Below are 15,073 nucleotides of genomic sequence, written 5' to 3' on the forward strand. Positions count from 1 at the left end.
GTGGGGCTGGCACCAGGCGGTGCTCCCAAGCAGCCTGCCAGGGCCCATCTGGAACTGGCCCAGGATGGGTGGGCAGAGGGGGAGGGAACCCCCACCCGGCGCGACTCCAGGGAACAGCAGGGGAGGCCGAAGGACCCCTCCAGCACCCCCCTGCCCACAGCGGGCATCGGGCCACCACGGGCTCAGGGCGACTTCCTACCTTCCCGGTGTCCTGGGAGGGCTGTGGACAAGAGGGGAAGGTGAGGTCAGAGGTCTGCGGACCACGCCCCCCGCCCCCCTGCCACGCCCCGACCCCTAACCTCCACGGCCTCGCGAGGGGGCGGCCGGTGCCGCTGCAGGCGCTCCACGTCGTCAATCTCGTACACCTTGATCTCGAAGGGCTCCTTCAGCGAGGTGCCCAGGGGTGGGGGCAGGTCCACCCACTGCCCGGGGAGGCTGGGCTTGCGGCCCAGGGCCACGGCGTCGGGCAGTGGGGCGGGGATCAGCCGTCTGCGCTGCAGGCCTGGAACAGAGAGGGCGTGGGTGAGTCCCTGGCCGGGTCCCGTCGGGGAGAGCACAGGCCCAGACCAGGCCTGCCCGCCACGGCTGCCGGCCGGGCAGATGCGGCCTCAGCCCCGGCTGCTAACGACCACCCTGACTGGCCGCACCGCGTCCCAGCTCACTGCCTCACAGACCCCCAAGCCAGGCCCCCGTCTCCCCACCACTGTCCCACCCAGCTCGGCCCCAGAGCGTGCGGCCCCTCCCGCACATCAGCCAATGGCTGGGCCCCCCCCCTCCAGGTGCCCAGAGACAGAGGGTCCAAGGGATGGAGGCAGGGCTTCCAGGCAGCTGGGCCCCGGCCCCAAACCCAGGTCCTCTCCCATCAGGGTGACCTGTGCAGCCACCCTCTGGGGCAGAGGCGGGCACACCGGGCGTGTCTATAAACTGCAGAGGCTGTGCCAGGCGGGCAGGCAGCACCCACCTGTGGCCCTCTTCTTGGGGGACTTGAGGCTGCGGGCGCGGGAGCCCGGGGAGCCGGCCCCGCTGTCGCTCATGGAGTCGGGCGCGGAGGAGGCGCTGCCCGTGGCCTCGCTGTCGCGCATCATGCTCTCGTAGCCGCTGCTGCCCCCGCTGTGGTAGAACAGCGCCGTGCGGCCCATGGCAGGCGGCAGCTCCCCGCTCAGCACGCTGCTGTTGTCGCTGCCATGGCCGCTGCTGTAGCGCTGGGGCCGCCGTGGGGCCGTCACCTTGCTGTAGGGCGAGGGCAGCGTGGGGCCCGCGGGCGGCCGCTCCTCGCCCACGTTCACGCCGCTGTCGTTGCCGCTGTCCGAGTCGGCCGAGCCCCAGGAGGGGCCGCCTCTGGCCGCCAGCTCGTTCACACGGCTGTGGGCGGCCCGGAGCGCCTGCTTGGTGCCCATGATGGTGCCCCGGCTGGCCTTGGCCCCAGTGCCCGGGGGGGCCCGGGGAGCCGCCCTAGGTCCTGCCACGGGGCTGCCGGGGCTCCTGCCTGCCACGGGGGCCAGCAGCTTCGCCGACGCTCCCAGAGCCCTTGACCCGCTGGCAGCCAGGCTGCGGCCCTTGCTGCCTCCAGCTGGGGACTTGGGGAGCCCCACGCCCTTGACCGGGCTGCCCCTACAGGCAGGAGCGGGCCCGGGCGGGGCGCCGGTGGGGGGCACACCCAACCTGGGCACGGCCCGAGCGGGCCTCCCGGCGGCCTCCCGGGCCTTGCCGCCGCCGTGGGCCAGCCCCTCGCTCCGCTCCAGGGACCCGTGGGTGGGGGAGCGGCATGCGGCCTCCGCCTTGCCCGCCCGGACCTTCAGGCTGGACACGGCCCTGGAGACGGAGTGGTCGGCCCGGCCGGTGGGCCTGGCCTCCTCCTCCCCCCGGCAGAAGGCGGCAGCCCCGGGCCTGGTCAGGGCCCCGGCCGGGGTAGGGGCGGGCGCAGGGCCGGCCTTGTGCTCCAGGCTGGACTTGCGCACGGGTGGGGCCGGGGGGGCGGAGCCGCCGGGCCTGGGGACCAGGGTCCCCTTGGGGGCCACACTCTTCTTGCTGCTGGGGGCGGCCTTTGCGCTGCCCAGACCAGCCGCTGCCTCGGCTGGGACCTCCCCACAGGGCGTGGCGGGCGTGCTCACGCCCAGGGTGGTGGCCCCCCTCCGCAGCGGCGGGATCTGAGCCACGGCCTGGGGCCTGGGGGCCCCCCTGGCTGCCACCTCACAGCCATCCACCACCCTCCGGGAGCAAGACATCACACCGGCCGGGCTGGGCATCCTGCCGGCGGCCCCCTGAAGCGGGCCACACTCGTGCCCCCGGAGCAGCCAGGGGTCCTCGAACAGGCCTCCGGGGCCCGGCGGGCTCAGCGCCAGGCGCGGGCAGCCCGCGTGGCTGCCGGCGGAGGTAGCTCTGGGTGTCCGGGGAAGGCTGGAGTGGATGGTCTGCGCCGGGGCTGCCCCGTGTGGGGACCCGGCCCAGGGTTCCCTGCCCCGCCGGACCGAGGCTGCGGCAGCCACGGGGCCAGGACCGTCTGGACTGCCGCACTCTGAGGACCCCAAGTTGCCGTCCTCCGGGGGGCTGTCCGGGATCGGAGGGCCCAGAGGGCCGGGCCCTGCTGAGTCGGGGCTGAAAGGGTCCGGGCTGGCCCGAGAGGGCGGCTGCGGGGTGGGGCCGCGGCTGGGGGTGCAGGCGCTGAGCTCGCTGAGCCGGGAGCTGCTGGAGGAGCCAGCGGCCTGCGCGGTGTAGGCGTCAAACTCGTCGTTGATGCTGCTGATGATGCTCACGGGCCTCGAACCCGAGGCCAGGGCCTGGAGGGAGCAGTCGCTGCTGAGGCTGGCGAGGCTGGCGGGGCGCCCGCCCAGGGCCAGCTCCTCCACCACCGTGAACACCAGCTCATCCTCGCCGTTCAGCTCCAGGGGCTGCTGCAGCGTCACCGTGGTGGTCAGCAGGCCCCGCGTGCACGGGCGCGGGTGGCCCCCCTGTCCGCTCATGCCCACCGGGGGTGTCCGGACCACGTCGTCCGCGGGCTGGTCGGGGGCTCGGCCAGCGTCCAGCTTCCCAGGTGGCGGAGGAGCCGGGCTGGGCAGTGGCCTCCTGCCTCCGCCGCCCGTGACCTTGCCTGGCCCCAGCTGCTCAGGCCTGGAGCTGCCGTCCTCCCGCAGGTCCCTGGTGGCCTGGGAGGGCTCCGGGGCGCCCCGGTGGGGGTCTGGGCCAGGGCTGCCGTGAGGCGTGCTGGCGGCCAGCGGGGTGCCCACGGCCATCCTGGGGGCCGCGGCCTCGGGCAGCGACGGCTTCCTGCCCCCCGGGGCTGGGCCGGGGGGCCCCTCGCTGCCGTCGATGCACTCGAGCCGCTCCTGCAGCTCCGCGAAGGTGCTGCAGCGGAAGTGGTCGGCATCCCGCGGGCCCCCAGACGGCCAGCGGCGGCTCAGCGCCGGAATGATGGGCACGAAGTCGGGCGGGCCCTCGTTGTCCGTGAGCTCGCGGTCCGACAACGCCGCCCCGCCGGGTCCCACGTAGATGACCGTGTCGCAAGACTGCTCACTGCTGGACGAGTAGTCGGGGTCGCGGGGCGAGCTGGGGGCCAGGCGGCCGGGGTCCTGGGCCCCGGAGCGGGGGTGGAAGGGAGGCAGGGTCGGGGGGCGGCGGGCACGGCCTTCCTCACAGGAGCTGTCCCCCCCGGAGGAGCTGGACGCATACTGGGGGCAGAGCAGGCCGGTGTGAGCCGGTCCCCACACGGCTCCTCCTGCCCCCACGCACCCCAGCTGCACGCACCCTCTCATGAAGGGTGTCAGCAGCCACCCGCTGGGTCCCGCCGAGCGTGGGAGACCGATGCCTCAGACACAAGCCCAGCCCAACCCTCAGCAGCGTCCAAGGAACGGCCAGAACCGAACCAGGGAGGCGAGAACAGCGCCCACAGCTCCTGCCCAACACTTCAGAGCCGGGACCCAGACCCAGGTCCCTCTGGCCCATCTCTGCCCTTTCACCAGGGAGCGCCCCAGCCACCCACCCACCCTGGCCAGGCAGCCGGAAGGCCTGCCTCCTCCGGCCCTGGCAGGTGGGCGCAGCCCCGTGCCCCCAGGACCCACGGGGAGTCTCAGGTCCCCCAGGGTGTGGGGCAGAGGCCCTGGCAGGACAGGGACCCAGGTCCTCGGGTGGGAGGGGCAGGCAGAGAGGGAACCGACCTTGACCTTCTTCCTGCGCAGGCGGTGAATGCGGGCGGCCAGCTGCGCGGTGCTGAGTGTCTCGGCGTGGCGGGCCGGGGCGGCGGAGACGTGGACGATCATGGTGGCGTGGCAGCCGGGGGCCAGGGCCTCCCGCAGCAGCATGGTGAGCCGGTGCTCCCTGGGCCGAGGGTCAGGGTGAGAGGCCGGCCAGGCGCGGGGCGCGGGGCTGCAGCGGGGGAGGCGGGCCCCTCACCCGACCAGGGCCCTGCCTGCATCGCCAGGGGTGGGTCTGCCACCCGCCTCTGTCCCCGGGGTGCTGGGGACCCCTCCAGGCCTGGGCTAGTGAGGCCCCTCAGGTGGCAGAGCCACAGAGCTAAAGCGCTCAGGCCGGACACAGGGGCCTGCCCGGCCCGCACCTGCTCCCCCGGCACCAGCGCCCGAGGCCTCCGCTCACCTGTAGGGCACCTGCTTGGCTCCGCTGACCAGGGCCAGGATGACGCTACCCAAGGCCGACAGGGACACACTCGGGGGGCCACCGGGGGCCTCCCCGCTCCGGCTGGGCGCCCCCTCGCAGCTGCCCAGGTCAATGAGGTGCAGGCGGCTGCGGCCCCCGGACACTGAAACCACAGGGCAGGTGGGTGAGGCGCGGCCACGATGGCGACCCTGCGTCCGACCCCAGCCCGCGGCGGGCGCAGTGGGCACCTACTTCCGCCCTTGCCGCACTTCTCCACGCGGTACTGGTAGACGTGCAGCGTGAAGAGCATGTGGGAGCCCCGGGCGTCCTGGGGGCAGCTGGCACTGCGGGCCGCCAGGGCCGCGTCCAGGTAGAAGGCCGCCTTCTCGGCCGTGGGCGCCCGCAGCTCGCTCTGGTTCTGCAGCTGGGCCGGGGAGGACAGGGTGCCTCAGTGGCTCCGGGCCAGGACACACCCCCGCCCACCTCCCGGGCCGCCCGCCCCTGCTCCCCGCACGACGACGGCGGAGGTGGTGGCCTACCTGCGCCCCACAGACGGGGTCCTCCCGCAGGTACACGCCCGGGGACTGCGCGTCCTGGAGGCTGCCCGAGGCCACCTCGGCCAGCAGGTCCCGCAGGCCCTGGTCGCGGCCGCACACCTCCACGGCCGAGACACGGACGGAGAAGCGGGTGCCCGTCCGCTCCTTGCGCTCGTCGATGAGCCGGAAGAGCCAGGAGATGGCGCAGGGCGTGACGCCCAGGCTCTGGGGCGAGCTGTCCCTCCCGATCATGGTGTAGGACTTGCCTGGGGGCCACGCCAACGGGTCAGGGCCCCTCACGCTCAGCTGGACGGGCCCTCGGAGCCCCGATGACCCGGCGGCTGCCTCGCTGGCCCTGCCCGGGCCTCTCAGGGGCTCTCACTGAGACACAGGGGCCGCCCCTACCTGCTCCCAGGCCCCGTCTTCCATGCCCGACCCGCCATCCCGTGTGCCCACCCCCTGCCCTCTCCCCTCCAGAAACAGGGCCCAGGGACCGCAGGATGGGAGACGGGGGCACTCACCAAGGCCCGTGTGGCCGAAGGAAAAAATGCAGCCGTCAGCCCCACTGACCACTGACTGGAGCACGTCGGCCACGGCGCCCGCACAGACCTCGGCCTGGGGGAGACACAGTCAGGCGGGCCCTGGAGTCACGGGACCCGTCACCCGCCTCCCTCCACGCCCGCGTGTCACAGGGCGGCCAGGCCGGCGCACACAGACCCAGGACTGAGCTCTGTGCACAGAGACCACACAGACAGGACACGGACGCACACGCAGCCTGAACCGGCCGGACACACGCTGCCCGGCACGCAGGGGTCGCAGTGCCACGGGGAACCCAGCCGGGACCCAGACCACAGCACACGCGTGGTCGCAGCAGGCACAGGGCACATCCAGGGCCAGGCACGCGGGTCCAAGAGCCCCCGGGGAGGGGGTGCTTCCCTGGGAAACGGCCCGGAGCCGGCCGGCAGCCGGTGGAGACCCGAGAGGCCGGGCGGCAGGAACAGGGGCCCGCCGGGCCCGCCCTGCGCCCACCGGCCCCGGCCTGGCCCCCAGGCTCACCTGCTCCGCGTCCTGGGGGAAGACGGCGTCGAAGGCGAACATCTTCGGGACCGTGGCGGTGGCCGCGCGCCGGGGGCCTGCGCTGCCTGGGGGCCCGGCGGCCGGGTCGTAGAGGGTCACCTGCTTCCTCCGCGGGTCCACCTTCAGGAAGGCCGTGGACTCGGCCGCGCGCTGGGCCCCCTGGGCCGGCCAGACCCGCAGCATGACCTTCACCTGGGGAGGCAGGTGGGCCGGCCTCTGAGCACCACCCCCCGTCCGGGTGCCGTTCATGACGGGGCGGTGGGGGGGGGGGGGACAGAGCCGGGGAGGTCGGGACTGGGATCCCCCGCAGGAACGCAGGCCCGCGCCCCTGCTCCAGGCCAGAACCCGGGAGGTCAGCGGGGCAGGCAGAGCGCGGGGCGGAGCACGTGGGCCCTGGACAGGACGGGGCCACGGGACAGCAGGAGGACAGGGGGGCCGGGGCGGCGAGGCCAGGACAGGGGGCAGGCTCTGGACACCCCGTGGGCAGAGGGACAGAGTGCAGGGACTGAACCCAGTGACTGTGCCTGCCCTCGATGGGGGTTCAGTGCAGAACAGGGGACCCCAGAGCCTCAGAACGTTTGCAAGCAAGTCAACCCCACACACATGCACAGCTTGGCCAGCTTCCTGCGTGGGGCGGCCACATGGCGACCCCCCGACCCAGCCCCCCTAGGCTAGAGCTCAGAGAGGTCAGCTGGGGTCACAGTGGTCTCCTAAAACCCCAACCGTATCTGAGGGCAGAAGGAGGAAGAGGCCAACAGAGGGGGCGGCAACCCCCCAAAAGAAAGATGTTGGCCCACAGCCCTCCCAGCAGGGCCCATCTCCGTGCTTCCCCCCCACATGGGAGGAGGCGGCAGCCAGGCCCCCCTGGGCCCCTCCAACTCCTGATGTGGGGACCAGCTCGGGAACTAAGCGCAGTGGGTGGAGGGACCCCCTGGACTGGGGCCGGGACCCAAGGCAGAGGCGCTCAGCCCGAGGCACAGCTCACTCCCGGCTAAGAAGGGAGCGCACCCCCCCTGCGCCCCCAGATGTCTCAGTGCAGCCTTTCTCCCCTGGGGCCCCTCCTCCCTCCCGGCCGAGCGCAGAGGCCACGCAGCCAGAGGCGGAGGAGGCGGTGGAGTTGTGGCAAGATGCCCGGGCGGCTCTGGGCACCCCGGGCGCAGGCGGGTCCTGGCTGCCGTGAGCCAGAGGACAGGCGGGAGGGAGAGAACACGGTAGCCCCGCCCGAGAAGAGAACCCTGAGGCCTGGGAGGGGGACGGCCAGGATGGGCCAGGCAGGGAGGGAGGGGCACAGCAGCGTGGTCCAGCACAGCCAGCAGGCGGCCAGGTGGCCTCGGCCAGTTTCCGAAAAACACAAAACACAGATGCAGAACCGTGTGCCCGGCAGGAGACGGCGTCCTGGAGGCTGGCCCAGCCCGCAGGCACGGAGGCTGGGGGCGGAGGCCTGGGAACCGAGATGCCCACCTGCCGAAGCCACCCCCACAGGGCGCCCGTGTTCAGCCTGCGCCCCCAAGGTCCCGCTGGGGGAGCCCCTCTGAACAGGCCCTACTTTCTGGGGAGGCCCCTCGGCCCCGCCCCGCGGGCTCCACCGCAGCGAAAACCGAATCACCAGACTCATCCCGGAGCCGCTGTTTTTCAGGGACTTCATTGTAAGTGATACAGCACGCCCGCAAAGCGCGTTTCCCGTGGGCAGTGCGTGCGGGCACCACAGCCCCCCACCCCCCCAGCGTGGGGCACGGCGTGCACAGCCGCCCAGGAAGGAGCGTGCCCGTCCTCGGGGACACGCGGGGCATTTTCTGCGGCTCCTCCGCCGGCTCCATTAGCCCAAATCGATTCTTTACTCCCCGGCCACCGAACACAACTATTTCATTTCCGAACGCCGCGGCCGAGCGGCCGCCGTGTGCCCTGCCCGGTCGTTTGGGGCCCGTTTGGCTCAGCGTGAGCTCCGGCCACTGCAGGCGCTCCTGGCGGGGAGAGCCCTCACGCAGCCGCGGTCCAGCTAACGGCCCGGGCGCCCAGGCTGCGAGCAGAAGGCTCAGACAGTACAAAGCCGCGATCGCTGTGGCTAGGAAACACGTATTCTGCATAAGAAAGGGGCTTCCTCTCCTAAGGGGTGGCCCAGCGCGAGGGGGAGGGGCGCGCCCACGTGACGGCGAGGCGATGAATTACCGTCAGTGGCACATTAACGTCAGGATCCAGCCTAAGCCAACTTCTTCCTGCGACAATATCAAATGCCTTCAGGAGGCACTTCTGAGGGTGACGCTGGTGCAGGTGACAGGCAGTGACAGGCAGGGAGGGGCCCTGGGTGGGCGGTGACAGGGCTGACTCCAGGGTGGGGGGGGGAGTCACCCACAGAGAAGGGAGGACCCTGCCCAGGAGGAGGGGTGCCTGCCGGTGAGAACCCTCAGCCGCCCACCTGAGACCCAGCCCGTCCCTACCCACCCGCCTGCGCACAGGGCCCAGACGCTACAGAGAGGCCACAACCAGGCCAAGGTCAAAGCCTGGCCCGGGGCGTTGTAGCTTCTCCCCAGAGCCAGCTTGCTCTGTCCAGCTGCAGCCTCGCCCTGGCCCAGGGGGGCTCAGGGCTCCGTCCACAGCTCCCGGCGGCACCGATGCCACGCCTCCACGGGCACAAAGGCATGAGCCCGAGTGTGCGCACGGATCCCGCACACACGGGGTCCTGATTGGCCCGGCGCCGTGACCCGCAACCCCGGGGGCCCAGGGCTCAGAGCCAGGGGGGCCGGCCCTTCTCCCCTGTGGGCCTCAGTTTTCCCGTCTGAACGGAAGCACGTTCCCCCTTTCCCCGACGGGAGAGCCCCCAGCCCCAACAGAGGCGAGACAAAGGGGCTCCTGGGGCCAGACCCCAAGCCCTGGTCCCAGGACGCCCTGGCTGTCCGGCCCACGCTGAGACCAGCACGCAGCCCGGGGGCCCCGCGCCCGTTTCCGGACCCCTCCCCGTCTCCCAGGCTCCAGGCCACCACCTGGAGCCCACAAGGCTGGCCTGGGCCTCAGTCTTCCCGTTTGTACCCCAACCTGGGGAAGGAGGCAGAGCCCTGCCGGGGGTCACCCCAGGTCCAGACCAGGCCTACCTTTCCGGCAGTGCTGGGGTGGTCCTTGGCCTTGGAGGCGGCCCTGAGCAGGCAGGGGGGCACGGGGGGCGGCCACAGCTGCAGGACCCCGCTGAAGTCCGTCGGGTAGGTGGAGGCGCCTCGGGCGGCGGGGGCCGGCGGCGGGTGGGGCTTCTTGCGCTTGGCCAGGCTGAGCTTCTGGGCGGCCCTGGGAGGGGGACAGGCAGTGGGCGGGGCGCTCAGAGCCGTCCCAGCACCGGGCCCTAAATGCCGCTGCCCGCCCCAACCTCACTTCTCCCAGTGAAGCAGGGCCGGGGGGCTGGGCTGACGTTGGGGGCCTGGCTAGGTGTCCCTCCCCCACCCGCCCGGCTGCCTCAGACCTGCCCCACGGCTGCTGGGGGAGCAGGACCCGCCAGCCACTCGCAGGCCCAGGACCCGGCATGCTGACTTGGTCTCTCCCTGCCTCAGTTTCCCCATCTCTAGGGTGTGGGGCCCTGACGAGCCAGTGCACCCTCACACAGGGGGAGCCCCCACGCAGGGCTGGAGGGAGGAGAGCTGCTCTCAGGGCAGAGACCCACCGCCCCAGCCCCGGCCCTGGGCACTCCCTCTGCTGCCCGGCGCCCGGCCGCCTCCCACGCGGAGACCTGCCGGGCGCTGGCGCGGCTCCTCTCGTCGGCACAGGGCTTGTCTTCTAAGAGGCCCCAGGGACACTTTCCTCCTCCTGAGGTGTCATCGCGGGAAATAAAAGTGAGCTATGGTGCTGGGGCCTCAACCGCAGGGGCGGTGCCACTGGGGCCGGGGTGGGGGGTCCCGATGCACCCCACGTGGCTCAGCAGGGGCCCAGACCACACAGGGCGCCCTTGGCCACGGCAGATATCAACCGACTCCCGCCCAAGCCTCCTGCACGGAAGAGCCCCCTCGAGCCCCCCGCCCCCCTGGATCCTCCCCACCCCCATCAAGCCTCCCCACCCCCCTCGAGCCTCCCCGCCCTCCTCAAGCCTCCCCGTCCCCCTCGAACCCCCCCACTCCCCCCTGCTGGACGACCACACGCAGATCAAGGGCAGAAGGGAGGCCACGAGCCTGACCTGAGCACAGGTGAGGTGGGCAGGGGGACAGGCGCTCTGAGAACACTGGGCAGGTGACGTGGGGGGGGGGGGGGGGCGGGTAGCCAGCAGGATGGGACCAAGGAGACCTGGGCTGGGCCAGGGGAGTCTGGTCATCATCCCAGAACCTCCGCTCAGGGGCTCCCATGCCCCACCCAGTGCCCAGCCTGGCTTCCTGTCCAGGACCCCAACCACCATGGGTTTCACTGCAGCTCCTGCCAACCCCCCTGGGGGTACGGGGCGGGGGGGGGGGTAGGAAGGACATTGCTCCAGCAGGCAGCCCCCCCACCCGCCTGGCACTGCCCTGGGGGCACAGGGAGGATGGGGCAGCTGTGGGAGGGAGGCGGGGCCTGGCCTGACTGTAAAGCTCACGGAGCCCGTGGACTCCTCTCCCATCTGTGCCCGGCAGTGGCGCCCACCCTGGGGCCTGGGGGAGGCAGCACCAGGACCACCCGCACCCGCCTGAGCTGAAAGGCGTCAGCTCGGCTCCCAGGTCCGCAATCAGCCAGGGGGTGTGCCCCCAACCCTAAGCTGGCTCCCTGCCCCCCCCCCAGGAGCAACAGGGACCCCGAGGCTGCGGGGGCAGAGCATCCTGACCCACACCCCCAAGCCTCTGGGGACGAGGAGGCCGGGGGGACGCCTGGCTGATAGGGGAGGTGCCTGGGAGGCCAGGGGACTGGAGCCTCCAGTCCACAGAAGCCAGGACCAAGGGCCGGGCGGGCCGTGCGGGGCCCTAGGGCTCCGACCCTCTGTGACCCCCTGGGAGCCAAGACCTAAGCACAGACCTCCGCCCGGGCCCCTGGAAGCCAGGAGGTGAGCACGGACCTCCGCCCGGGCCCCCCCCAGCCCAGCCAGGACCTGAGCACAGACCTCCGCCCCGGCCCCTGGGAGCCAGGACCTGAGCACGGACCTCCGCTCCGGCCCCTGGGAGCCAGGACCTGAGCACAGACCTCCGCCCCGGCCCCTGGGAGCCAGGAGCTGAGCACAGGCCTCCACCAGGCCCCCCAGCCCAGCCATGCAGCGCAGGGAGGTTCCTTTCCCCCGGACACGCCCAGGCCCCACCTGTGCAGACACAGGGCCGGTCCTCTGAGGTCCTGCCAGCCTGGAATGTTACTGGCCGGCATCTCCGCCCACCGGGTGATCTAACTCAGGGTGCCTCTCCCCTGCCCCACGTCCGCTGGGCCTGCAGGGCTGAGGGCGGGGAGCTGCACCGGGCCTGCCCGCCCAGTCCGCTCCCTCAGCTCCGTCACCACAGGAGTCAGGGTGCATCACTGCGCTCACAAGGCCGGGGGGCACTCTCTCCTTCGATGAAAGCCAGGCCCCGGTGAACTGGGACGGGGGCGAGTGCGCCCAGCTGGCCCCGCCTGCTGGGCTCTGAGGGCCTCTGCGGGCCAGGCCTGCTCTGCCCTCGAGGGCCCCAGCGTTTTGGGGACACAGACCTGGTTTCTGAGCAGTGGGGGTGGGGGTGGGGTGGAGACTGGACCATGAACGCCCACTGCCCAGGTGGGGGGCGGGGGCCCAAAGTGGGACCCGCAGGCGTGAGGAATGCTGGGAGGAGAGACGTGCGGGGGGCAGACAGCAGTCTGAGGGGTCAGCCCGTAGGGAAGATAAAAGAGCAGGACCTGCCCTAACCGGTGTGGCTCAGTGGATAGAGCGTCGGCCTACAGACTCAAGGGTCCCAGGTTCGATTCCGGTCAAGGGCATGTACCTTGGTTGTGGGCACATCCCCAGTGGGGAGTGTGCAGGAGGCAGCTGATCGATGTCTCTCTCTCATCGATGCTTCTAACTCTCTATCCCTCAGCCTTCCTCTCTGTAAAAAATCAATAAAAATATATTTAATAAAAAAAAAAAGAGCAGGACTGTCACCTACAACAGAGCCTGCTCGTGCCTAGGACGCCGCCTCCAGGAAGCCCGCCCTGAAGCCCAGGCGACTGCTGGAACCTCCTGCCCTGAACTCCAGTTACATGGCTGTGCCCACCCCCACCCCAGGCAGCGGCTCTGAGGAAGCCGGGCCCAGGACACAGGGGCAGCGCGGGACGCGGCCGTGCGTGATGAGGGCTCCTGGACCGTCCGCCGGCCCCTCGCTGCCAGCCCTGGTCATCGACGCAGGGAAACAGAGACACATTTTGCCTTTGTACAGGGAAAAATTGCCTCTTCCCCACAGGAAGGTAACAACAGGCAGGCAGCTGGATGGGGAGGCCCTGGACCGCCCAGGAGACACGCGGGCCTGCCCAGACGGGTGTGGGTCAGCTACGGGCAAGCCGGAGCTTCCTAACGGGCGGTCACCAGGCTGCTGGACCGGCCACGCCCCACACACCCATCTGCGTCCACCCGGGGAGCTGCCACCCGCAGGCCCTGTGGACCCAGGATCTGCCAAGGGGTTCCGGAGCCCTGACGCCGGGACCGGGTCCAGCATCCTGGCCCTGGCCCTGGCCCGGCCGGCATTCCCCAGGTCCCCAGAGGCTGCGAGGCGTCCTCAGCCCCGCCTCCTGCTCTGCGTGCCCACCAGCAGGCAGACACCGGAGGCGCTGCACTGAGGCTGCCCTGGGCACCCTCCCCCACCCCTGCTGAGCCTCTAGCTTCAGGGAGCTGACCCCCCAGAAAGGCCCCGAAGGGCGGACAGGTGGAGAGGCCGCTAATGGAGGCCTCTGGGAGGAGGGAGGCGAGGCCGGAAGAACAGGACGTCACAGGCTGCGTGGGGGATGCAGGAAGGGGAGTCAAGGTCGCCAGCGCCTCGGGAAAAGATGTGATTGTGCTGCCGGCCCGAGGCCCAGCCTGTGCAGACGCCGGTGGGGGCTGGCGCGCTGAGCTCTGGCCCAGCTGTGGCCGCTGAGCCCCGTGGCCAACCTGGACCCAGCTCAGGCGTGCACAGTGGCAGGCCTCACTCCCGGGCTCCGAGGCACCCACAAAACATCCCCCACCTCGGCCTCCCAGCACGAAGGTGAGCAGCTCGGAGGGTCCTGAGGGGGCCCCGGGGAGTGCTCTGGGGCCAGCGAGAGAACCCCAGCTCCTGACCCGCACACCACCTGCCTCCCCTTGGCAAACACCAGGCTCCTACTCCACCCTCAAAGCCCCCCTCGCGGTGCCCAGCCCTGTGGACAGCACTTGCTTCAGTTCCATGCTGCCCTAAGGCCGCCTCCACAGGCACCCACACTGGCCAGAAACTTACAGGGGCCGGGGCCAGCTCTGCCCCCCAGGCCCCGGGAGCACAGAGCATAGCTCAGCGGGCACCTCAGGGCCCGGGCGGGGTCCGGCAGCTCCACGTCTCCTGGGACTCTCCATAAGCCCCTTCCCTCTCTGAGCGGCAGCCCCCACAAGACAAAGGAGGGCGTTCACCTGCGGGGCACCCCATTTCTCCCAACAGCAAAGGCCGCTGCCGCCCTAAAGAGCAGCAGGTCTCGGGCCCCAGCCAGGCAGGAGCTGGGGACCCTGTCCCCGGCCGGGACACCACCCCTTCCGGGCCGTAACCCTTCAGACGCCGCTGGGACTCGGACGTGCAACAGGCTGGAAGGAATGGCAGCGGGCAGCGCCCTCCCCGTGGACCCCGGAAACCTGCCTTCCGTCCCTGCCGATGCGCCCGTTTCTATGGTAACTCCCCAAGGTCGGCGGCAGCCTCGCGAGGCTCCAGACAAAGGCGCGTGTGGCTCCGCGGGGCCAGAGGCCTCTAATGAGCCAGGGCAGCCCCAGGACTCGGGACCTCGGCCGCTCCACCGCTCACCAGAGGGTCTCACTGTGGCTCCCGGCCACCTCGCCCGATGGGGCGGCTCCCCGGCCAGGGCAGGCGCGCTGGGAGGGGCATTCTCAGCTGCCGGCCTGTCCCCGCTGCCCCGGGTCCCGGCCCAATCTCAGCCTTTATTTGGGACAGCAGGCCCTGCGCCCCAAAACACCCTCATCACACCCCCCGCCCACCCCACCCCCAATCAGGCCATGCGGCCCCCTGGACCCCCAGTAAGGCACCTGGTCCCGCCACCAGGCATGACTCGTGGCCAAGCTCAGCGCGCAGGGCTGCTCCTGGGACAGGGGCCCCCGCTGGGCTCCTCACCACCACCCACCCCGCGATCCGCAGGACGACAGCTGGCCCCACTGCCCCCCACCCCCAAACCTGGGCTCACGCAGCGCCCCCCGCCAGGCAGGCCTCCCCGGCTGGCCTCCCAGGACACAGCCAGGCATCCTGGACTCCAGGGACGCCCACACACCAGGGCCCGTGCCTCGGACGGGGACCCCCTGGCTCCTGGCTGTGGGCCTGGACCGCACCCCGTGGCAGCCCCCTCCGGGACCCTCCCTGTTCACCCCAACCTCTTGCCCGTCACCCATAAAGGCTCCGTCGGGCCCTGTTCCACCCCCGCCCCGACCCCCGCTCCTATCCAAGCCGCCCTGAGCCAGGCCGGACCCCACACGACGTACCTGACAAAGAAGGAGGCCGCCGCCGATGGGCCTGCAGAGCCCGCAGCCGGGGTGCCCGGGGCCGGGGAGACCAGGGCTGTGGTGCAGGCCCCCCCGCGGCCCCACATCCTTGACACGCCATCGGGGCCCCCGGAGGGAGGGCCATCTCGGACCGTGTCTGCCACCGCCACCGCGGCCACCGCCGCCTCCGCCTGCAGGAGAGAGACCCTCGTGAGGGACCTACGCCAAGGCGCGGGCACCCCCACCCCAGCCCGCAGCCCCCAGGCCCCGCAAGGCCCCGCGGGGGCCTGACTGCAGCCCC

The 15,073-nt window shown here is 71.7% G+C and overlaps 1 protein-coding gene across 5 annotated transcripts in view; it reads right to left on the reverse strand.

The window, feature by feature from the left end:
• The window catches only part of KIF26A (kinesin family member 26A), a 33,737-nt gene that overhangs the window by 1,945 nt on the left and 16,719 nt on the right, over positions 1-15,073 (reverse strand). For 2 of the 5 annotated variants that reach the window (XM_059685005.1, XM_059684986.1), the window contains 11 exons: positions 14,773-14,963; positions 9,287-9,473; positions 6,180-6,392; positions 5,645-5,738; positions 5,127-5,389; positions 4,840-5,011; positions 4,588-4,750; positions 4,152-4,311; positions 962-3,665; positions 300-502; positions 200-220 (listed from right to left, as the gene is read on the reverse strand). In XM_059685005.1, coding sequence (XP_059540988.1) covers positions 200-220; positions 300-502; positions 962-3,665; positions 4,152-4,311; positions 4,588-4,750; positions 4,840-5,011; positions 5,127-5,389; positions 5,645-5,738; positions 6,180-6,392; positions 9,287-9,473; positions 14,773-14,963 — 4,371 coding nt within the window. The remainder of the gene's footprint in view (positions 1-199; positions 221-299; positions 503-961; positions 3,666-4,151; positions 4,312-4,587; positions 4,751-4,839; positions 5,012-5,126; positions 5,390-5,644; positions 5,739-6,179; positions 6,393-9,286; positions 9,474-14,772; positions 14,964-15,073) is intronic. The other 3 variants (XM_059685025.1, XM_059685016.1, XM_059684994.1) reach the window with 2 other exon arrangements.

The sequence above is a fragment of the Myotis daubentonii genome, chromosome 1, assembly GCF_963259705.1.
Source record: "Myotis daubentonii chromosome 1, mMyoDau2.1, whole genome shotgun sequence".
In the NCBI taxonomy this organism is placed as follows: domain Eukaryota; kingdom Metazoa; phylum Chordata; class Mammalia; order Chiroptera; family Vespertilionidae; genus Myotis; species Myotis daubentonii.